At 35.1% G+C, this 25,301-nt stretch overlaps 1 protein-coding gene across 1 annotated transcript in view; it reads left to right on the top strand.

Annotated features, from left to right (window-relative positions):
• NCAM2 (neural cell adhesion molecule 2) overlaps positions 1-25,301 on the top strand; it is a 2,742,482-nt gene that overhangs the window by 713,800 nt on the left and 2,003,381 nt on the right. The window contains exon 6 of the mRNA XM_044072021.1: positions 19,542-19,659. Coding sequence (XP_043927956.1) covers positions 19,542-19,659 — 118 coding nt within the window. The remainder of the gene's footprint in view (positions 1-19,541; positions 19,660-25,301) is intronic.

The raw sequence follows: 25,301 nt of genomic DNA, 5'->3' as shown, positions 1-25,301 counted from the left end.
TAATAAAACTTACTACAGACATTTCTTAATTCTTGCAGTTTGGCATCAGGGTGCACATGGCCACATGCATGCTACTACTAATAAGATTTCTGTTGCTGCACCCATGTGACATCTCACTCTTCACAGGTGCTGTCATTTGTATGAGAAAATAATTACCTGTGAATTGCACCACTCATCTTGGGTTAACAAAAGCCATTGCAATGCTGCAAGCAGAATTTTCTGAATCCCAAGTTTTAATTAATTATTAAGGTTCATTGCATTTCCATAACAATGTCCATCAGGTTATAGTTCATTTTTTAGATGAAATATAATATGGTAGTTTCAATTCTTTTCACAAATTGACTTCCTTCTTGAATAAGAACCTTCTCATAGTCACAGAAAACTCAGCCTGCAACTTTGAAAAAGTGTCATTTTAAAGGAAGTCATTTAGCTTTCACACATAGGCACACCCTTTACCTAGCACTAATGTCTCCAGAATTCCAATTTTGTGATTGGTTACATCTCTGATGTTTGACAAGAGTTATTACAAGAATGTGTATAAGCTTCTTTTCTAGACAATTCCAGACCTATGCTCCTTTTAGCTAATGAGAAGACAGTAGTGAATTGCTTCCACACATTAATTGTCTAAGCATTTCCCACAAAAATGACTTTCTGATTAGATACACCTCTGATGTTTACAGCTTATGAAGTAAAATATATTATGGCCATAATGCCTTCTGTATTTTATGCACACACACACACACACACACACACACACACACACACACACACACACACACACACACACACATTATCACTAACAAGATCAACAGCTACTTAGCGGTGAAAAAATGAAAATTGCAGTCTCTTATTATCTCACTTGCACTGTCTGCCATAATAACTATGCTCTGAGCAAGAATACCACTGCATTTTGGCAGTGAGAAAAACTTCAATATAAACAGAAAGAGTTTGTTTACTTATACATATTTCATCACTGGGAAACAACAAAGTCTGATGTGTTGCCATCTGCTCCACTGTCTCTCAGAGAGTTCATTCTTTCATTTTCCAGTAACATTTTTACCCTGTTTTGAGCAAACATGGCAGATGGAGCCTATCCTTGCTGGCAACAGTTTTAAGATATGCAACTGTAACTGGATAAGATGCTGTTTCATAACGAGGTTCTTACTATAGTTTTCAGTATGATACAGTAGTTACAGTACAAATTAGGCACTTTTAAGTCATGCAAAGAAAATCAGTTAAATTCTTACTGAAAAACAACCTGTAATTGGTAACCATCTGGACCTGTTTGTCAATTTAATGAATCCACAGTATTGCATGTTTATTACACTATACATTAATGGGTCTAACAAGATAACATTTACCTTAGTCAGAAGGTAAAAAAATGATTTATTTAATTTTTAATTTTGTGGTCAATTTTTTGTGAATCCAAGTAGGAAAATGAGTTTTATCTAAGTGCCAACAAGAGTGTCCGGACATAAGTACAGATATAACTAATAGATTGTCCAATTAAGAATGGACAATTAAGTCATTCAGGAGAAATGGATTTATGTTATTAGGTGCATGGGAAGATTTTTTTTTTTTTGTTTATTTATGCTTGTTTGCTTGAACATTTGTAGTGTTAGTTATCTCTTGTTCTCAAGCTAGGTAGAGTGAGCCAACTACAGTATTTCTGTGTCATGCAGACAATGTTTAAGTTTGTCAACCTTGCACAAGAAGGTGATGCTACAGCTTATTTGCAGACATTTAAAGCTTTTCCAGTAGACATTTTACTGTGGTGTAAACCTTCCATGAAACTTAATTGAAAGCATTGCATCAGTAATGAAAACATTCGTCTGGTTTTGTAATTTATTACATTTCACAAAATCTGCCCATATTAACAGTGGCACAAACATCTATTTATCAATATACTGAAAATATTTCATTATTTTCACAGGTATATATGTATTAGACATATCTGCAGGCTTGTATAAGTACACATACATTAAATCAAAAACAGTTTGAAGTATACAAAAATCTGTTTTAAAAAGTAATTTTTTTATTAATCCATTTAGAAAATAACCATACACTATTAATGCGTCTGTAAATTATATGTTTTCCCATATGAGCTGCCTCTCTTTGGAATAACTGATACTACACACTCATTGTCCAAGCACCCCCCACAACACTGGATAGTAAGTAGGTTCTGCTGGCAGTCATACACCAACATAGTTCTTCAATGTTTATTCATTTTTTAATTTTTGAGCACAAAATGAGTATTTATTTCAAAAATAAATAAGCTTTCTCAAGTATTTAGAAAGAAATCCATGCAAGACAAAATATTTCATCTTGCTCAGGAATAGATGAATTGTTTTTCTCTGTTATCTCATAATGCTGACATGAGCTCTGAAACAGCAGTGTGATATGTGGTTAAACTGTAATCTGCCATGTTGCTTCGTTTACTGATAAAGACTAGCTTAATGTTCCACTCACCTGCTAGGATCATTTACTGTATATCACATTCTACAAATGTTTTACATGCATCTAGTTATTATGCACATGTAATATTAGCTTGTGATTTGCAAAATATATGCCAGAGTAACTTTCATGTTCATAGGCTCATAGGTGTATACTAGGCTAATAACTAATGAGGCCCTTAGAAGACTAATCATACAATCCAAATGTATTTATGCTTTACATATAAGTAAGTTTCTGTTATGAGGTATGTGTGTCAGGTTTGTTTGTGATTAATTTGTTGTATATACATGGCCTGCTCACTGTAGAGGTGGTAAATACATTATCCCTGGGATTCAATAAAGCCTACACTAAGTGCACACGATATGTCTTCAATAAAATTCTTATCTCATTTTTGTGTTTTCTAGTCACTCAGAAAGATTACGCTAAGGGTACATGTAGTCTACACTTTGTGGTAACTAACCTTTATGAATCCCTGTCCATATTTAAAGCAGCAAAAATATCAGTAGGAAAACTAAAATTAGGAAGAAGGTGTGCGTTATGTCTGTGTTGTCTGTTCCTCAGAACAGTGTACACTTAGTGTACACTTAGTGTAGGCTTTATTGAATCTGGCCCTATTTCTTATTGCTGTATCTACTGTTCACTTTTCCACATTATTATTGAATTGTAGCTTTTATGAATTAGCCCTACTTTATCTTCCCTTTCATCCTAGTCTTATTGTACTATTTTCTCATGTCTTCATGCCACTAAATATCCAATAAGCATGGTTAACTAAGTTTGCTGATGACTGCAAATTAGGTACTGTTATCCTCATATACACGGATACTAAACACACCCTGCAAGGGCTGGAATATGCAAATAGCTGGTGTACTAAGAGCAATATAAAATTAAATACAAAAACGTACAACATAGCGTCATTTGGCAAAAAATCCACTCCTACATCATATGTTATAAATGGTACTCTCTTTTAAACAGAAATATTCATAAGAGACGTGGGTGATTATGTGGACAACCTTGTCTTATTTAATCATTGTGTTTCCACCACAGTCAGAAAATTCTTCTGTTTAATTACAAAGAGAATAACTTGAAGAGGCAAAAAAGTAATCCTACCCCTGTTTTCTTCCCTTATCAGACCCATCATCAAATGCAATGATTTTGATATGTATAAATCCAAGAATATTGATCATCCGGAAAGGCCCCTATGATTTTTTTCTGTAATCCAAGAAACATAAAGGTTTTAAATCCTTTAACTACCAAGGAAGATTAACATGACTTTCTTTATACTCAGTAACCTGCCAGTAGCTCTGATGTTACCTGTATTTAGCTTTTTTAGCCATGAAAGAACCAATCCTATTTGGCCTCCTATTTCTTTGAAAAAAATGCCTCTGGAAACACCTTCACTAGAGACAAAAATCATCAACAAAACATAAACAAGACTGACTGGAGGGATTGGTTCCTAACAATGCATATTCCTAGCTTATTACATAAGTTGTTATTACAGGTCAAACAAAGTGCCATTTGACAAGGGTGGCAAGAACTTTGGCATTTGTCTACTTAAAGGTGTGTATGGGTGGACACCTTAGGGTCTATGTGATAGCTTGTGTAGTAATATTCTGTATTGCTATTTTGCAAAACAGAACTCCTTTCATACTCCCTAGTCCTTCTATACTACCCCTATAAATTACTAAATTACAATTTAAAAATAGCAGCATGCTTTGTCTACATCATTTAACAATTAGGCTACTTCAGTTAAAGGACTAAGTTAACATGTAAAAATCATATTACTTATAATTTTATTTGTAAATGTGCTACAATCTATAGTACTAGGCAGGTATACATTTTATTTGCCTTTTATCACACAATAATCAGATGTCTATGGTCAGGTGCAGCCAATTAGTCAGTGTCTCTCACCAAGTATTATCCCATACAAAACTCAAAGTATGACATTTCCACTACCTTTAATGGCTGTGCTTTTTGTATATCAGTAGCAAAGCAACAAGGCAAGAAAACAGATAAACATGCCTCAGAAAGTCTAACTGCAAAAAAAAAACAAATAAGCCAAGGCACGAACGCCCACACAGTATTTATTAGAAGTAAAGCTTTCGAGTTAAGCACTCTTTATCAATGCATAAAAACTTGGTTTAAACCATTCCTTAAATAATCAGTGACAGCCAATCATAACATAAAATGAATTAAACAATTAAAACCCCATTAATTCTAAAAGAAATAACACAATTAAACTTAAAATAAGTTGCAATAAATATAAAAAACACAATTAAACATTGGAATGATTCAGCTTTAGAACAGGTTTAATACTATTAACTGTACTGAGGCCCAGGGCATATCAGCTCTAAAATAATTTATCCACTTGCATTCAGCCCTTTCAGTTTTACTGATAATATCACCCCCTCTTTCATGTAAAATATTATTGTACTACCCTAAACTTAAATGTATGGTCAATTCCACTATCTATGATGTGTTTATATAATGCTTTGGTCTCTACTCCCCTATGAATTTGATATGTGTGAGGATATTCTTTCTTTTAATCTGCAGTTGGTCTTGCCTATATAGAAACATGAGCATTTTACACAAGTCACTAAATATACAGCATTCTCGCTGGTAAATGTAGCAGATGTCCTAAAAGAATATTTAGTTTTAAGAATGGAATGCTCAAAATCTAAATCTGTGTTAATATACTTACAGAAAACACAATTATGACAGGGGCCCATGTTCTTAGTTTGTACATTAGTTACCAGTCTATCATGTCTGATATCCTTATAGGATAGCAACTGCTTCAAATTCTTTTCATTCTTAAATACAAAAAATGGTTTAGTTCCAACTATCTTCTTCATTTCACCATCAAATTGTAAGATAGTCCAATTTCTTTCAATTATATTACGTACTTGCTGCGTATGTCTGTTATATTTAATTATGTAACCTAAGTTATCTTTCTTAATTACCTCTTCCACATTATGACCATCATTGTTTGGAAGACTATTGCTGAATAAGTAGGGTTTAGCTATATTACAATGTTCAGATACAACATACTTGGCATTAACTGCCAATAGTCTACTATCGTAACCTCTCAGTTTAAAATCATTGACCGTATTCCCAATCTCAGATTTAAAGTCTTCATCAGTAGTATTAAGCCTACTGGCACATAAAAGTTGACTTTTCACAACACCTTTATAGATGTGTCAAGGGTGCATACTACTGTTAGGAACATATCTGGTGGTCTGTACATTTTTCTTATGTATAGAAATATGTAACTTACCATCAACTTTATGTAAGGTGACATCCAAAAAACTGATTTAATTGTTCAAATAATTCATATCAAAACATAGGAAGTCAGTAGTTTCACGCAGCTCTTGAAAGAATAATTTAAGGGTATGATTAGTGCCCATCCAGAATAGTATAACGTCATCTACAAACCATTTGTAGAACATTAATTGGTTATGTTTATAACCAGTCAACATGGGGTCAAAGATATGAAGTTCTTCCTACGTAGCTAATAGAAGGTTATCATAGCTGTTAGCCACTGGTGTCTCCATTGCTACACCTAAAACCTGGTGATATATAGTGTCATTAAACAGAAAAAAATGTTCTCTAGAACAAATTCTAAAAGGGAACAAATTAAGAACACTATTTTGTGTCTAGTTACTATGCTTGACCAGAAACTCCCTTATATACTGCATAACAAGGTCATTGGAAATCACGGTAAAAAGTGGCTTTATGTCCATTGTAACCAAAAGATTTTCAGTAACATTATTTTCCAAAAATTCTTCTAAAGACTCTAAAAAATTACATGTTTAATATATCCCTTACTAAAATTCAACAGAGGTTTAAGCTGTTGGTCTAAGTATTTAGAAATAGCTGTAGTAGCCCATTGTCCACCTGAGACAACAGGTCTCATAGGAGGATTAAATACATTTTCATGGATTTCCTGTTGAACATAAATGAATGGACATGCTGGATGTTCAATACATAAATAATTATATTGATCTGGAGTAATATTTAACTGCATCAAATGACCATACAATGCTGTTTTAATCCTATATAACATATTAGTCAAATCTATACCACTTATAACTTTAAATGTGTGTTCATTATTCAAAAATTTCTGCATTAAGTCATAATACATATCACTATCCATAACAACAGTCCTCCCTCCTTTGTCAGCTGGTTTAATCACAACATCACTTCTAGTACATAATTCAAGCAATGCTTTCCTTTTATCCTCTTGCAAGGTAAAGTATTTACTAGATTTACTTTTAAAAGACAAATCATACGTCATTTTCACACATCCTAAAAGAAACAATGTCATCACACATATCAGAAATTCGTAGGGGAGTGGAGACCAATGCATTATATAAACACATCATAAGTAGTGGAACTGACCATACATTTAAGTTTAGGGTACTACAAAAGATATTTTTAAATGTAAGTGTGGGTGATATTACCAATAAAACTAAAAGGGCTGAGTACAAGTGGATAAGTTATTTTAGAGCTGATATGCCACCAGGCTTCAATAAAGTTAATAGTATTAAACCTGTTCTAAAGCTCAAACAGTCCTATGTTTAATTGTGTTTTTTAAATTTGTTGTAACTTATTTTACATTTAGTTGTGCTATTCCTTTTAGAATTAATAGGTTTTTAATTGTTTAATTCGTTTTATGTTTTGATTGTCTGGCACTAATTATTTAAAGAATAGTTTAAATCAAGTATTTTTGTATTTATAAAGAGTGTTTGACTCGAAAGCTTTGCTTCTAATAAAGATTGTGTGGACGTTCGTGCCTTAGCTAATTTGTTTTGTTGCTTTTTGTATGTCACATATATTCATATTTTTCTCTATTCATATGGACAAAACATTATAATGATGTGATCTAACTCAATCATAAGGTTTCTTATCTGGTTATTCATTGTTAAAAAGAGGTAAAATAATTACATCCACTTAGCAGACGGTACTAGTTTTTACTTTCTGAGGCTCACCATTGTTAATTTGTCTGTCTTTGTCATTAATATTCTCTGTATAAGAGATGGGATTACTATATGAGAGAGTTTGTCACTGTACTGATAGTATAAAATGCATAATTATATCTCTAAGTTTGATACAGGTGCAAGAAATGGCTTAATCAAAAGAATGGATATATGACGGTCACTACACTCACTTGTATAATGCACCTGTGGTATTATAACATTTTATTCCACTAATGCTCTTAAATTTGAGGAATGTACTGCCTACTGCAATCTTTTTTTTCATAAATCTGAGGCACTGTCTCTTTAATTGTTTTTACAGAAGATTCACATTCTCATGAAGTAAAGCTGTAAAAGGAAGGGAAAATGAGAAAAGATGAATAGTAATAGTGCAAGTTATTTCAATCGGTGTTGGCCTTTATGTGAGGGGGCGTGGCAGAGTGGGTAGTTCAGGAGGCCACATGCACAATCTTTTTCTTTGATAGTTCTTTACAGATCTTAACTTATAGGGCAAAGGGTGAATATTAGGGCATCTACAGGAAAATGTAGCTTGAAACAGTGATTTGTGTATTTAGTGTATTATCATAAGCTTTTTTTAATATTTGATTATATTTTGCATATTTCAGCTTACTGCACAGCTTGTCTTGGAATGCTTTCCTATGTTATTTATTTAGTTTAGTTTTGTAATGCTGATACATAGGTGGACTAAAACTGTGAATATGATTCTGTGCACAATAAAATCATGTAAGTGTAGACCCCCAGATATTACCATAACATGGAAAACATATAGGGTTTTTGCAAATTCATGCTTAAACTGTTTTAGCGGAAGACCCAAGCACCAGTGTCAGATGTAGATTGGATTTAATCTATTGATATGAGTGCCACATACCATATATTAGTCCTTTTTAATTGAATCACTCTGGGAATGATCCTATACATGCCAGGCTGTCTCAATTCTTCTGTTATCAGTGTGTTTCTAGTTTCCATATCTCAGCCAAGTGCTGGAAAAAAAAATTGTACACTACTGCAAAGAACTGAGACAAATAAGTGGTAATGTTCATTGTATATATACTAAGTCTGAGATATTATTACAGTGGGGAAAAGGGTACATTTCCTTATCCTCACTGTACTGTGATCTCTATCAACAAACTACAACTGCAATACAGGTTCCACTCCGGTTACAAGTGTAAATCATAAGTAAAAAACAATGCACCTGTTCTTCCACAGGATCCCGGAACTGCCAAACCTTGTTTGGTGAAGTGAACTTCACAATTTTTTTTCATAGGTTGGTACTAGGCTAACTACTCTTGTGGGCCATTTTCAGCCTAGGCAATTACCCCATGTGGGAATCAAACCCTGCACCTTATGTTTATAAGGTAAACACCTTAACCATTATGCCAACCTCCCCTTTTTAACTACACTTTCCCTTTATTGGAGTCAGGTTTTTCAGATTTGGTAAAGTATACTTTCAGTGAATGAAAGTAGACTGCATATAATATTGGAACATAATATAACATTTTTGGTTGTGATGTCCAGTCTTAATAACATATTTTTATCTTGGCTGTAAAGACAGGTAAATAGATACTCTTGTCTGTTGGAGAATATCCAGAAAGACAGGTGGTGTTCAGATTAAAATTTATTTGTAAAATTGGTATTTTGTCATTATATCTTTCCAGAAGAGATAACTTCTCTTGTAGTCTATATATTTGCAGAGAGATATAAACATATATCTCACGTCCTCCTTTATAAAGACAAAGCCTCTTAATTTAACAGCCAGTCATTACTTCACATTAATTCTTTTTAAATATATTGCATTTTCTGGAACTTTTTCTTCATCTTCATTTTACGTCATAAACATCCTTTTTCTAGCTTGAAAATGTTTGGTATGCATTTATTGCTGAAAATAAATATATGTGTTACTTTTAGTCTGAAGATGTGCAAATAAGGAGATTCAGCTTTGTACCATTTTACTTATCCTGTTCATCTGCAATAAATTCCTGCATGATATCAGCCATGGTGGATGCTTAGTTTATTGTTCTTTCACTTGTTTGTATTTTTATTCTACTGAGTGACCTTCAGCTGCATTGGGTATTTCTTGTTGTTTCTTTCTAGATAGTAATATTTATCTAAAACTTTTTTACTGTTGTACAGTCTTCTTCTTTTGTCTTTTCCTGGTTAGGGGTTGCCACAGCAGATCACCTTTCTGCTCATGATTGGCAGTGGTGTTTTATGGTGTCAAGTTGCCAGCCCAGTGCCCAACCTTCCACAGAAGGCACACACACACACACACACATTCACTCATGCCTAGGGTGAATTTAGTGAGTCCAATCCACCTACAGCATGTCTTTGGGATGTGGGAGGAAACTGGAGCACCCAGAGGAAACCCACATGACAACAGGGACGACATGCAGACTCTGCACAGAAGGCACCCCAGCTAAGGAACGAACCGGAGAACTGCTTACTGTGAGGTGGCAATGCTAAACGCTGCACCACTGTGGCCGCCCTTTTACTGTTGTACAGTCAATAGTTGAAAAACAAGGTGCGCAGTTCAGAAGTAACAAAATATTATCTGGTTATTGGCAATAATATGATATTTCTGTGCAACACTAACATATATGGTGTGATTCTATTAGTGATTTAACCAGGAAAATAAGTTCATGCATATTTTCTTTTTCACTATTTAGTTGGTGGTCTTGCAGGAAACATTTAACTCTTGCAAACATTTTTGTTTTTTATTGTTAAGAGAAATAAAGTAGGTGATTAGTGTAACTCTCTGTCACTCCAGAATTATAGGAAATTAACTTTTCATAAGTTGAGACCCCCCAAGGAACCAATTCCAGGCAAGCTAGCTGCTTAAATTACTGAGGCACAGTTGTTAAATCTTTGCAGTACACAAACATACTTAAAAATAAAAAGTACTTAATATTAAATGAAGATACAGTCCAGGAAACACACACACATACAGACACACACACACACACACACACACACACACACACACACACACACACACACACACACACACATACACACACACACACACACACACACACACACACACACACACACACACACACACACACACACATACACACACACACTCTGTTTGCACACACTATTACAGCAATGCCGGATATCCATCAGCCTTTCACTCTGCTGCATTTGCAGTCTCCCACAGTCTTGCTCCACTCTTTTTGCTCCAGATTCCCATGTGTCTATATCGATAGCTATATCTATCTCTATATTTGTATCTGCATGTATATCTATATCTATATCTATATCTATATCTATATCTATATCTATGACTATGTCTATATCTATGACTATGTCTACATCTATAGCTATATTTATATCTATATCTATGTTAATATGTGTATCTACATTTTAATCTATCTGTCTGTATGCCTGTCTTTCTTTCCCGGTGTATGTATTTAACTATCCCTCTAGTTTTGCCTGCTAGAGCTGATTTTGTGGAATACACACAATGATGACACATGCCCGTTTTTGTCACATGCTGTTGAGGATGTCCACTCCTCTATCTGCTGTTGTTATAACCTGAACAAGTCAAGTACCAGTTTGGTGTGAGTGCCACTGCTGCACCATCTAGTGTGAGTGATGCCACGTGAGTGCAGGCATGTGATGTTGTGGGTACCTATACCATGACTGCTGAAACTATATCTAAGGCTTGCATTTGTTCTGATGCTGCATCTGATGGTGTTCATATGGACCAGTTTGGACAGTACTGACAGAGTTTTTTCATATTATGTCCCCATGGGAAGATATAGAGTCATTTGTGGGGGGGGGGTGCAATCCCTTAGTTTGTCCTACTTTGGATGAGATGCCTACTAACTATAAACCTGTTGTCAGTTTGTCAGCCATCCCCTATAAAATATCACCAGCACACATTTTTTAAGTAACATAGGCAGTTTTATTCTTCAAGGACAGCAGGCACTGAATTTGTAGGTAAAGCACTGAAATGCAAAGTTAGTTACAGATTTCCTTAATTTGGACTTATTCAGGTGTTTGAATATTGACTGCTATTGGTGGATTATAATGACAGCAGTTTAACTGGCCTTTTGTAGTTGAAATGTTCTAAAATGGGAAGCCTTGATTACTGGTCTATAAGTTTTGTTTCACTGCTTACTGGAAAAATGTTCAAAACTACAAACGTAAAATTCACTCTGACAATTGCTGCTCTATTAAACAAATACTATAATGTAATACAAACAAGAAGGTGAATTAAAGAACAAATGAATTTATGCATGATCTAAAAATGGGTGCAGGGGCCCATGGTTTGAAAGCAACCCAAATGTAAGTTTAATCCGCCACTGGCCAGATGTATTTTCTAGGAATGTGGGTTTCAATGCAATTTCAATGAATGTGAATATCAAGGGCTGAGAAGTTTATTGCTGTTTATGGCAAGTCTGTTTTCATTATTAGGCTATATTGTTTTGTATAGCAAATGGCTATCAGTGTTTGTGCTATAAAATTTGAAATAAAAGTTTTAAATTAAATCCAGATATCTGTAATCGTAGAAGTAAAGAAGACAATACATAATATTCTCACTGACAGTTTGAACAGTATTTTATGGTAAATTGGGTGAGCAAGGCAAGTATTGGGACAATGGAATGGCTGCTGATTGGGAATGCTGAAGGGGTGCCGTGGTCCATTACCCTGCTAATGCCCCAGTTTAACCATGATTCAGCTTGCTGGTAAAGGTCAGATCACAAAGTGGTCTCCTTAGAAATAAAAATCAGTTCTGTGATCCCAGTAATTCTAACATTTTTGCATAACATATTTCAAGGCAAACTACCTTTTTTTAAGCGATAACGACTCAACATTCCAAGCCCCTCCAAACCCAAATAACACAAGCAGTCTATACAGAATTGTTCACTTAAACTCTGCACAGCCATAGGTAGTACAACAACAGAAAAAAATGCTCAGTTAAATTTAGGAACAGGAACACCGAAAAAGATAAAAACTGTTTCAATGTTTCAAGAAACTAAATTGACCAACTAAGAAGTCAGTCCAAGAAAGACAATTATGAGGTAAAGAGAGATTCCCAGGCCAAGGACAACCATAAGACCTTCTTTAATAATGTCTCAAAGGCAGCACACAAAAGTGTGTTGAACTGGTTGTAAATGGAGACACATTCACATAGTCTGGGGATATATCAAATCTAATGGCTGACACAGTCAGTTCCAACTTCTCCCCCTACCCACCTCCCAGGAAATTCCATCTAACATACCCCGAAACTATCAGTAAGGAACAAGTCTTAGCTGTGTTCTCAAAGGCCAAAAATACAGCTTCAATTAGTCTGGATAATATCCTAGGATGCTTTCTAAACAATCTGAAACCTATCAGGGCCACTGGAGTCACTATTCAGGTATAGCTTCTGAACAGGCTTAGTGCCACATGAATGGAGGATTGCAATGGTTATTCCTCTGTACAAGGCTGGACCACTAACAGACCCATTAGTCTGAATAGTCTCATATGAAGGCATTGGAAAGAATTATCATGGAAATGATTAACAATGACATTAGAAACCTCCTGACACTGGACTCCACCCAGTTTGGTTTCATCAAAGAATGGTTATGCCTAATTAACCTGGTGGACTTCTTTGAGAAAGGCACTGAGGTAATGGATGAGGGCAAAGATACATGCTGCCTAGATTGACCTGGCTAAGGCATTTGGTGCAGTATCACACCTGAGCATTGTAAACAAACTTACAGAATTAGGTATAAGCCCCTATGTAACACATTGAATAGCCATATGGCTCATAGACAGGACCCAGAAAGGTAAGATCAGACAGACCACCTCCCAAAGAGACATACACTATCAGAGTTCCTCAGGACTTTATGTTGGCTCCACACATCTTTGACATTTTCTTCTCACAAGTCAAGGCCAACATCAATGGCTTTTAGCTGATCAAGTGTGCAGACGATTGCAACCTATGGACAGTCATAGAATCCCTCCCAAGATACTGACATCTTACAGGTAGGTCTAATGCAAACAAATGACTGGTGCCAAAGCCATGGCTTAAAACTCAATGCCAAAAAACTCTACAACTCTGGGAAACTACCTCATTGATAAATCAACCCTAACATTATTCCTAGTAATCAGTGATATGAGCACACATGTAGATAGTAACCTGGCATTTGACAAACATGCATCAAAGAGAGCAAGAAGGTCATTCTGTATTGCTCAACTTATAAGTAAGGTCAGATGCAACAAGTGGAACATCCAGAGAGGATCCTCACAAAAAGAATGCAGGGCATAAATATAATGTGCTGCACAGATTGCCTCAAAGCCTTATCTCTGTGCTCTGTTTATTATTGATCTATGCCTTGCATATAAGTCATCCTTGCATCATGCTTTGATGCACCTTTACTTTTTTGCAGAATGAAGAGCATTAAACCAATGACATCTAAGGACCTAAACGTTGCTTACAACATAAGTTGTTGGACGGGCAAGTATGTATCTTAGAGGATTCCCATTCTCTGGAACAGGCTTTGCTGATCCTATTCAAGTGTAACCTGGACCAGTAGATGGAAAATTATGTCTCTGATAGAAAGATGCCACCTATGTTTCTGTTTGGAAAGAGGAGGTCATGAAATCACATCCTAGCTAAAATACATCCTTTATAGTAACTTGTAAGGCACAAAAATTTTGAGATAAATTTAAATTGCATATTTAGGCTTATAATGGCCCTAATGGTTTTTAGCCAAGTATACAGATATAAACCTTTGTAGGTTGCTACTATAAGCAGGGCATATACTGATAGCAGATTAAAATATCTATGAAAGATCACTTGGGATTGGGATAAATGGCCATATGAACAACCAGACAAATTGAAACAAAACAAAGAAAAGCTATTAACTGGAAAACCATAGGCCCAAATGCAGTACCTAACTTTTGGCTAAAAGTATTAGCATCTTTACATAAAGACTGAGTCCTGAGTAAGAACTATTTATACATTGACTTAGTGATGCTCCTCCTTAACATCAGATGAGCAACTGACAGAACAACTGCAAGTCGTCAAAAGTTTCATAGATTATCTAAGAATATCATTCAGTCCTGATAAATTTGCAAAATGTAACCTTGAAAGCAGGAAAGCTTCAGCACCAAGAAAATATCAGTCTGTGACAGGAATGTGATGCAAAGGAACAGAAAGAAGTGTTTCAATATTTGGGAACTAGACTATGGAATAAAACATGAACACATGGGGAAAAAACTCAGTAAGGAATATTTTAGAAGACTAAAATTAATACTAAAATCAACCATGACATCTAGGCACAGGGTCTAGGCTATAAAACAATTTGCTCTTCCTGTTCTAACTTACAGTTTTGGGTGACTGACTGTCCCAAAAAAAGTATTAGATTAGTTGGACAAGAAAACAAGAAATATATTCCAAATTATGAATGAGGCATGGGCCGAAATTTATTACATGTATAGATCTGCAATTGTAGGACTCCATACATATCTGCTGACCTCACAAGATCCAAACATAGTGAAAGTTTTAAAACATGTGGAGAACAAGTCTAAGATGGCTTCACTGCTTAGTTTACCAGAAATTCATCGCTGTCAAATGGGAATGGAAATCAAACCAGAAGTATAGAAAAATCAGGCAGCAAATGAATGTGCCAAGAAAAAACAAAACAAAACAAAAGAATCTACATTGAAGGACCAGATTAGAAGGCAAGAAATGCTGTAAAGACATATAGTTGACGGTGCAGACAACTACTGGAAATAATCTCATACCGATCTAACATTAGAGTGGTTAAGGAGAGGTGAATTTAAACCAAAAGATGAAAGGTCAATATTGGCGACCAAGGATAGTGGACTATGTAAACATTGGTTTACAAAGTCTGTTAAATGTGGGAGAGACAAATGCATGCTTGGTAAAACAGAATTAGAAACAGTTGCATATCTCATTGTTGGGTGTGATACAGTAATGGCAGAGGGCCTGTGTACTGAAAGGCATAATAATGTGGCAAGACTGTTGCATTGGGGACTATGTAATCATTACAATATTGTAGCAGCTGAGAAGCATTGCAAACATGATGCATAAAGCATTATAGAGAATGATAGAGTTTATATCACATGGTATCACCCATTACCAACAGTTCAAAAACTAGATCCAAAAAAACAGATATAGTAGTCCGTGAAAAGAAGACAAAAGTAGCATTCATCAATGAATTTGCAACACTCAGTGATTACAGTGTCTTACATACAGAAAAAAACAAAGTCATAAAATACAAAGATTTCCAGGCAGAAACAAGGGCAACGTGGAAGAAGGACACCCAGACAGTCCCAATAGTAGTTGCAGCAATGGATCTCATAAGACATAGTTTATAGTCATGTTTAGAGAAGCCATTGATAAATGTAACTCCATATAAATTGCAGAAGGAGTAAGTTCTGTGTACTTTGCAAATGCTACAAAGGGCACTTTTGGCTAACATCAAAGTATGAAGCATTATCAATTTCTTGAACTTTAATTATACTTGACTTAGGAATAGGGTCCATTTCCTTCATAGTATTAGAAACCAAAACATCTTGAAAAAATTAAACAGCCCTAATGGTTGTTAGCCTAGTACACATCCATGAATCTATGAACCTGTGCAAGTTGTTAAAATAAGCAGATCATACATTTATTCATTAATTATTTTATTTTATGTATGTATTTATTTATTTAATTAGTTAGTTAGTTAGTTAGTTAACATTTGTTGACCGAAATGTCCGACGAGAACAGACCCTGTTTTCAGCAGAGGCCTGGGGAGAAACATTCTAGATGCATGTTGCTAGCAGATTGAAAGATCCAGAGAAGCTCTAGCAGGAGGCGATGACTAGCAAAACAAGTAGGAGGCATCTGGCACTGTGTCTCAGGCTTATCATCCTGCATCAAGTCATCATTACCATTCAAGTCCCAGTTAATTGTTAGTCTCTGGCAATTACTGCTAAATAGTTGTGTAAACATTTTTTTAAATTATTAATTAATTAATTAATTAATCAACTTTGATTTTTTGTATAACTGCCTGTATTGGATTGCTTTGACAGCCATTTCAGTGAGGATTTATTTGATAACGTTTTTGTACAATTTTTCTTCTATGACACAATGTCTTCTGTGTTGTGACAGCATGGTTCTTATGAAGCTCTGTTGCAAAAAGAAGGAAATAGGAGAGTTATTTTTTGTGTGATGATAGGCTTCTTATGTTATTTCTTCTTTCAAGGTTATCAGAGCTTTTTTAAAAGTCTTAACCTCTAGAGATCTTTGACATTTGGATTAGGCAAGTAACTCTGGCTAGTACATTTGCAGTGTTTTGGGCTGTTTCCAGAAATTCTTATATACTCAACGTCTGAAATTAATTGTGAATTGCAAGTATCCATAAATCTGTTTAAAGGATGAGAAACTTTCCAGAAAGATAGAAGTTACAGTGAATGGTTAGAGGATTCATAGTTTGATTAGAAGCATGACAAAAGCATCTCCTACTAGTTGTCCATTCCATCCTACAATACACACACACACACACACACACACACACACACACACACACATATATATATATATATATATATATATATATATATATATATATATATATATATATATATATATATATCTTTAAGGCAAACTGTCTCATGAGGAATCAAAAATAAGAAACATTTAGGATAGCTTCTCTTACCCACAAAACACATTACTGTACACAATGATGAGAAAACATGTCCACATCTACCTATCTTGTAGATGTTCATAGTTGATATAAAATATACTATTAGTAAGATTTGCTATATCCTTAAAATAAGCAAAGAATGTACTGGTTAACACAAAAATTAGGTTCATTTGTTAGGACGCACTAGAGGCCATGCTAAGGGTATAATGCACCTCTCAATGTAACACCTGCATTTCTTTATCCAAAACAACTGGTAATATTCCTATTCAGATTAATTAAGGCTGCAGCCCTCAAAAGAATTAAACATCTCCTAAGCATAATTTTACTCTTATTAAGTCACTTAGCTCATGTAAGTTTCACAATTGTACAGTTCTATTTCCTGCCACATTTTTGACATGATCATTATGCAAGATCCTTTCTACCAGAATGCTGCTACAAATGTTTTTGTGGATTATTAATGATTAGTTGCCACAGCATGCCTACTCATTTCCTGCTTGTACTTCAACCTGCTCAGACTGTTTAACCAGATAGCTAACCACTTCCATTCACATAAAATAATTGTTCTGTGTGTAAGTGTAGTTTTGAATTCTGCCACTCACTGACATAAAGGCATTATTCAGCAACCTACAAACCATTTCAGCAGCATTCCTACTAAAACATCTTTCCACATTTAAGCTAATCAGTTCACTCTCAACTTTGACCTGATAGTACAATCATGTCCTTCTGAAAGACAAAGGAAAGACACGGTTTCCCTGCAAGCCCAGTAGATCTGATTCTACTCAGTTGGTTAATTAACATCACCCACTTGCTGTGGTTATATCCAGGAGACTTAGGAACAAGGGGATTTTTCTGTATATTAATTCAACTGTTCAGTATCAACTTCATAATGTGAATTATAATATCAACTTTATAGTGTGGATTATAGCCAAGAGACTTAGTAGGATCACTGCCTGTTTACCATGTGCTTGAAATCACTGAACATTTTATGAGGGAGCTTCTCCTTTCCCCATTATTCTATCACCATGAAGTTAGTATATATAAGTTTCCAGAGCAAAGAAGCTTGCCTCTATAAAATGCTTACATAGTAGTTTGTGATGGGACTTCTGGTTGAATGGTGTTATTAATCAGACGATACTAAGCAGTGATTTTTTTTTTTTCATTCAAAAAGTGTTGATCTACAATGAGAGACCTGAAAGGCATTATTTACATGGTCCCAGTCATGTGATCAGTTATTCTCCCATTATCAGATATGCAAATTAAGATTCTTTAGTTCCACTTTATGTAGTGTTGGACTCCACCTCCATGTCTGTATGTCTACGTGTAAACGTGACTGAGCTATTCCTGCTATCTATATCTGTATTCTTGTAAGAAAATATTGTGCAGTTCAAATGTTAAGTACTAACCAAGAGCATATATCATTTTCTACCAATGATGCAACTTCTAATTCAGTTTTTACTATTAACAGTTTTGCAATGTTTTGTTTACTGACCATTCTTCATGGTCAGCTGTGAGAATCAATAACTTAACTCAAGAAATACTCAATCCACAGCCACCTAGTGACAAACATCTACATGGATCAGAATCAATAACTTAACTCAAGAAATACTCAATCCACAGCCACCTAGTGACAAACATCTACAGGGATTTTTGCACCTGCAGTATCCAAAATATGCATCCTCCAGAACTGGAGAAATAAAATATGTACAACAAAGTCTGAATCAAAATCAGAAACTTGAGGAACAATAAGTCATTCAGGCAATGGCACCAAGCATTTTAAACTGAGGAAAGATATTTGTTGTCATGTACTGTTCAGTGACAATCATAAATAAAACATAATAATTTTAAGCAAATAGAATAACGACTTCCGCACATTCACTTGTAATAGATCAACAGCCTGTCTGCACAACTTACTTCTGCTACGTAATTAAAAAAAAAAAATCATAGGTTCATTCTGGTTACCCAGATAATTACATAGCAGGACTTAAAGACCTAGTAACAGAGGTTTGCAGGTGGGTTACACACCAACATGTATGAAGCTAAACTTTTTGTAAAATATTATTTATTCAGAAACAGTAAAGAATAGAGTTTGCCCTCCTTGTGTCTAATAATATTTTATTTTATTCCTGTTGTCTCCTTCTAGATTATTTTACAAATACTGTACATTATCAAGCCTGATCAGCATACATGTTTAGTAAACTATAATAAAATGTGGTATTAAATATCTTTGCTTGAAGTAATTTAGTATAGTACATTATTAAAACTGCATAATTATGTATTGCTTTTGAAAGGATCATTTCTAAATGGACCGTTCTTTCTACAAAGATTTTATGATTAATGAAATAAGCATGACTATCCATTTTTCAAGCTGAGTAGAAGTAACAATGGTATTATTGTATTGCAGTGTTTTAATAATAAGATAATAGTTTTATTTTCTTATTTCTTTCAGTTCCACCAGTCATTTCTGTTACACAGAAATCCCTTAATGCTACTGCAGACCACCAAGAGTCTATAAGTTTTGCCTGTCAAGCCACGGGCTCTCCAAACCCAGTTATTAACTGGTACAGGTGTGTTGATTTTGTCTTCTTTTTGGTGTGTGTGTGTGTGTGTGTGTGTGTGTGTGTGTGTGTGTGCGTGTGTGCGTGTGTGCGTGTGCGCGTGTGCGTGTGTGCGTGTGTGCGTGTGTGCGTGTGTGTGTGTGTGTGTGTGTTTGGGGGTAATACATGTATTTAAAAATGTGAAAGTAGCTGAGGTGTATTGTATTGATCATCTAACTGAGTCTAGACATGTAACATGCACTTTTCTAGCTGTTAATTATTTACTGTCAAGGAGAAACCTTGTCATTTTGCTGCAGAAGAGGTGATACAGTAATATATGATCTGAATATGGAAATGAAATACACTGTTCTGTCTGCAGTTCATTATTTCTAAGGTATGAGTAGAGATCTGAAATCTGACATTTTTAGAATGACTTGTTGCCTAGTGTTCTATAAAAAACATTTCATATTTTAAGAAAAATGATTATGTCTCTCGTAGATTATTTTGGGTAGAATTTCAATTTTTCAAAGCATGGAAATCATTTCTTTTTTGTAAATGCCATTACAATTGTGAAAAATAAAATACAGTAGCTTCCGTAAGCCTTACTGAAACTTTGAAACATGTAGAAAATCAGTAGGTTTAACTTATATTTGTGTCAAACATTTAAACGTGTCTTACCAAAATAGGAAATAAAATAATTAAGGCAATCAATGTCTTTTCCCGAAGTGGGGATTAACTGCATCATTAATAGTACTTTATGAATTTGGCTCTAAACGTTTCCAGGTCCAGAGAAGTGACAAGCAACAATAAATTGTAGACAGTTACTATCACAAGGCATAATTAATATAGCTGCTAGAAAATATATTGGGGCACAGCATTGTGGCTTCTCAGCCTTTTGGTTAAGATCAAGTAAACTTCTCTTAGATGAATGATGGCCCAGAACCATGCATTTCTCACTATAAATCTATGAAAACAATAAAATGATATAGTTAATTAGCATTATATATTGATATTAAGTAAGGGATAGTTGGCTAGGTACATTGCAGACGCAATATAAGGGTTAATTTGCATGTAACATTAAATGTAGTTGACCAGCATGCTATATATTTATTTTTGTATGAAGTGTCAATGGAAAAATGGAGGATCTACTGAAGAATGTACACAGACTCAGGGAAGAAATGCATAAGCTGTACAGGCAAGATATCTACCCTCTAAGACCTACCCTTTGGCTGTATTTATTGACAGAAAATGAAAACCTATTTTTTATCATATACCATATTTGTTGCGCGATTCTTGGGATTTTTAGCAAGAATTGTGCAGTGATGATATTGGTTTTCAGACTATTGATGTCACTGATTTATTCACTTGTAAAGCACAAAATATAGTATTAGACTTTTTTTAGTGAATTTCTCTTAGGTTACATTTTTTAACTGGTACATATTTTAGATTATTAACAGAGTTCATAGCTTAGTTTAAAAAACATTTTTTTTTTTGAAGGAGAATTTTATAGATAGGTCCGTGCAGTGGTTATGGTAGCAGCATATGCCCCAACATTTGCAAACCTTGCGCTGTATCATTGAAGATTAATTACATTTTTAAACAACAATTTGTATTTACAACATTGTACCTTCTACTTGTGTTATTTGTATAATATTTTCATTTTATGGAAGGGATGTGAAAATTCTGTCAATGACTTTGTTACATATTTAACCTACCTTTAGCATTTCTTATCTCCATTTCCAAGTTTATATTAGAAAACCTTTGTGCCCTAAGGATGAGAGTAATGCTGGCACTAAAAATGTGGAGCTTGTGTACTATCTTCTTACATTTCACCTGTCATGTGTTTAACATTAGGTAACAGTACTGTGAGTAAAGTGTTTTTTGCAAGGGGACCTGTGATTCTAGGTATGTGGTTTATTTAGCAAATAGTGAAACCTGTCCAGCTTTCTACATGAGAAACACCAAGCATGCCCTCAGAAAAAAGTATTTGTGAGCTTTTATATGGCACCATGACAAAAAATGTAAAAAAAATGGTATTTACAAGCAATCCCTAGAATCTTCAAACTATAGGATGTTTTTATTCAGTATTCTGGACACAGTGGAATTGAGATCGAGGGGAGGTTTATGGGAGACCAACCTAGAATGCAGAAAACTTTTTTTAGCAGCTGACATTGGATGCTAATTGTGCCCCTGGCATTGATGAGCACATTTCAAGTCACCTGGTGCTCAAGTTACGAGTACCAAAATTATAGATATTTTAATAGATCCATTCCATGGCACACTTGGTAACATATTCATGATTTTTAATAACACCATTTTCAATTGCTCATTTCTTGTGACTTTACATTGGTACATTTATTTATTATTATCAATTTTTATAATCTCATAAATCCATGATCAGATTTGTTTTTTTAAGAAAATGTGTTTCATTTTATGTTTTTTAAAATGAACTGTTGAGCAGCTACTATTAACTAATTAATATTTTGATTCCTTTTTTAAGATCGACAAATTGACATTACATACTTAAGCCATTTACTCATTCATTACAGTTAGTTCTGAAGATGTCCAATCCAGATTTAGCTGGCAAAAGTACTTAACTTTTTTATGTCACTGGGATTGTTAAACAACATTAAAGTATTTCTTTTAAGTATTGACTTATTAGAATTGTTGTCAGATTCTTTTACATTTATCCTGTTTTGTTTATGGACTTTCAAAGTTTGGAATGGCTCATTTTGGTACCCCCTGTGCATTCTGAACTAAGGTAGCTCCCTTGGGTAAGGCATGCCCCTTTTGGCTTTCCACAAAGTGCATGTATTCCTTTGCTTTTGACTGCTTATGTAAATCAGAAGAATTTCATTGAAATCACTGGAAGGTAGAATAGCAATCACCAGCTTATCTCCTGGAATTTGAAAATGCGCATTCATATTTTAGTAACTGTAAGCTATCAGCCTTGTTTGTAGTGAATAGTTTGGGGCATAGCAAACGTGGTCTCAAGTTCTGTTACCATATTGTACAGTGCATACAAGTGTTATGTATGGTCTTGCGTCACTTGGTTCTGGGATGAAGGTCTTGTGAGTAGAGAGATTCATTACAGTTACATAATTTTATGTGGAACTGATCTGCTTACCATAGCATTAAGTTATAAATGGCACAAACTAAACAGTGGCATGCAATATGTCTTGCTCAACCCACCAAATTTCATATATAAATAAATGTGCATATATTTCATTCCACAAATCCATCCATGCATTCACAACCCCTTTTTCCTATTTGTGCACATGGGGTTTTATTTCAACAGTCAAAACCATGTAGAGCCAAGGTTTACACCACCAGGTGGCTAGTTGTGCCACATTACTTCTTCTACACCACACACTCACATGCACATTCACACCCACACCTATGCCAATTTAGAGTGTCTAGTCCACCTACTGCATGTATTTAGAATGTGTGAAGAAATTGGAGCACCTGGAGGAAACTCACTTGAATGTAGGGAGAACATGCAGACTCTGTGCAAATAGCACCCCAGCCAAAAATTGAACTATGGAATTTCTTACTGTGAGGCAACAGTACAATCCACAGGACCAAATGTCTTCATATTAATAAAGACTTAGGGTGGTATTCACAATCTGGAGCTTTAAATTTTCTGGGTGGCGATCAGTGAAGAGTAGTGCTACCTGGATATGCAAATGCTGGACTGTCAGCATGCATACGAAGATGTAAAGCAGTTGCTTTAAATATGCCTCCCTTTCAGAAAAGTCTAACATACTTAACACCTAAGCAATAGAGGACAGCTGCTATACTGTAAAGGAACTTTACTTGTATCCATATAATTTGATTCATAGACATGATACATAATGAATTCATGTAGGTATCTAGTGTATAAATTGCCCTGAATCTATACCAGTAAGCAGCAGGTTTTAGGGAGAATACAGAGATGTGAAGTGGGGATTAGTTGGTGCTTGTGAATACTGGGACATTTTGAAGGAGTTGCTTGAGCAAATGTTTCATTTTGATGCTTGCATGCACCTGGACATTTTACTCAAGGAGTCACTCAGAGAAAAGTTTCATTTTAGTTCATGTGCAAACCTGGACATATTACTGAAGAGATTGCTAGGGGAAAGGTTTCATCTCAGTGCTTGTGCATACTAGGGTATGTTACTGAAGAGGTCACTTGAGAAAATGTTTCATCTTGGTGCCTGTGCATAGCTGGACATTTTACTAAAGAGGTTGCTTGGGTGAATGTTTCATTTTGGCAGTCATGCATATGAGGGCATGTTACTAAAGGGGTCACTTGGGCAAATATTTCATTTGGTACTTGTGCATACTAGGCCATGTTACTGAAAGGGTTTGCTTGGGTGATTTTTCATTTGGTACTTGTGCATACTAGGCCATGTTACTGAAAGGGGTCACTTGGGTGATTTTTCATTTGGTACTTGTGCATACTAGGCCATGTTACTGAAAGGGGTAACTTGGGTGATTTTTCATTTGGTACTTGTGCATACTAGGCCATGTTACTGAAAGGGGTCACTTGGGTGATTTTTCATTTGGTACTTATGCATACTAGGCCATGTTACTGAAAGGGGTCACTTGGGTGATTTTTCATTTGGTACTTGTGCATACTAGGCCATGTTACTGAAAGGGGTCACTTGGGTGATTTTTCATTTAGTACTTGTGCATACTAGGCCATGTTACTGAAAGGGGTCACTTGGGTGATTTTTCATTTGGTACTTGTGCATACTAGGCCATGTTACTGAAAGGGGTCACTTGGGTGATTTTTCATTTGGTACTTGTGCATACTAGGCCATGTTACTGAAAGGGGTCACTTGGGTGATTTTTCATTTGATACTTCTGCATACTAGGCCATGTTACTGAAAGGGGTCACTTGGGTGATTTTTCATTTGGTACTTGTGCATACTAGGCCATGTTACTGAAAGGGGTCACTTGGATGATTTTTCATTTTGGTGCTTCTGCATATTAGGAAATTCATTTGTGTCAGGAAAGTGCTTGTGCATACATGGTCAGGTTGCTGATGTGATCGCTGGGCAAAATAATTTATTGTGTCATTTTATTGCTAGTGCCCACTTAACAAATTGATGAAGCGGTCACTAAGGGAAATAATTAACTTGTGTGTCAGGGAAGTGCTTGTGCATAGTTTGACAAACAAGTTTGCAGATTAAATCTCCAGTATTAAAGGAGAAGCAACACTTTTAACAATGGGTGTGCTTAACATGGGAGTGTCATACTATGAATTGCAAAACCATCTCATTAGCATACTATGCTTTGCAACATTTCTCATTTGCATCTCATTATTTTTAAGGCCTTTCACATTAGCATAAATATTCTCTATGAATCTCACCATTTCTTTGCATCCATAAACATCAGGAATACCCTTATCAAATTGGCACAAGCAACTTAAAAAAAGCTTCTTAAATCAACAGTTAGGGAGTAATATGGTGACCACTAAAGTATAAACATACTTGTGCTATGCATTTTTGAATCTCTAACGCTATGCAGATATATAGAAACCAATGATATATTGCATTGCCAGATGTACATGAAAATAAATTGCATTAGCTTGCTATTTCTTTACTGAACAATTTTTATTTTGCTCTTTAATCCAGTCATTAGACATACAAATGATGTTGTGTGGAAATTATAACAAATTAACTTGT

Source organism: Protopterus annectens, chromosome 5.part0 (genome assembly GCF_019279795.1).
Source record: "Protopterus annectens isolate FY-2018-M chromosome 5.part0, PAN1.0, whole genome shotgun sequence".
NCBI classification, from domain to species: domain Eukaryota; kingdom Metazoa; phylum Chordata; order Ceratodontiformes; family Protopteridae; genus Protopterus; species Protopterus annectens.
Note: the sequence above shows the minus strand (reverse complement) of the source record. Positions and strands in the feature narration are given on the sequence as shown.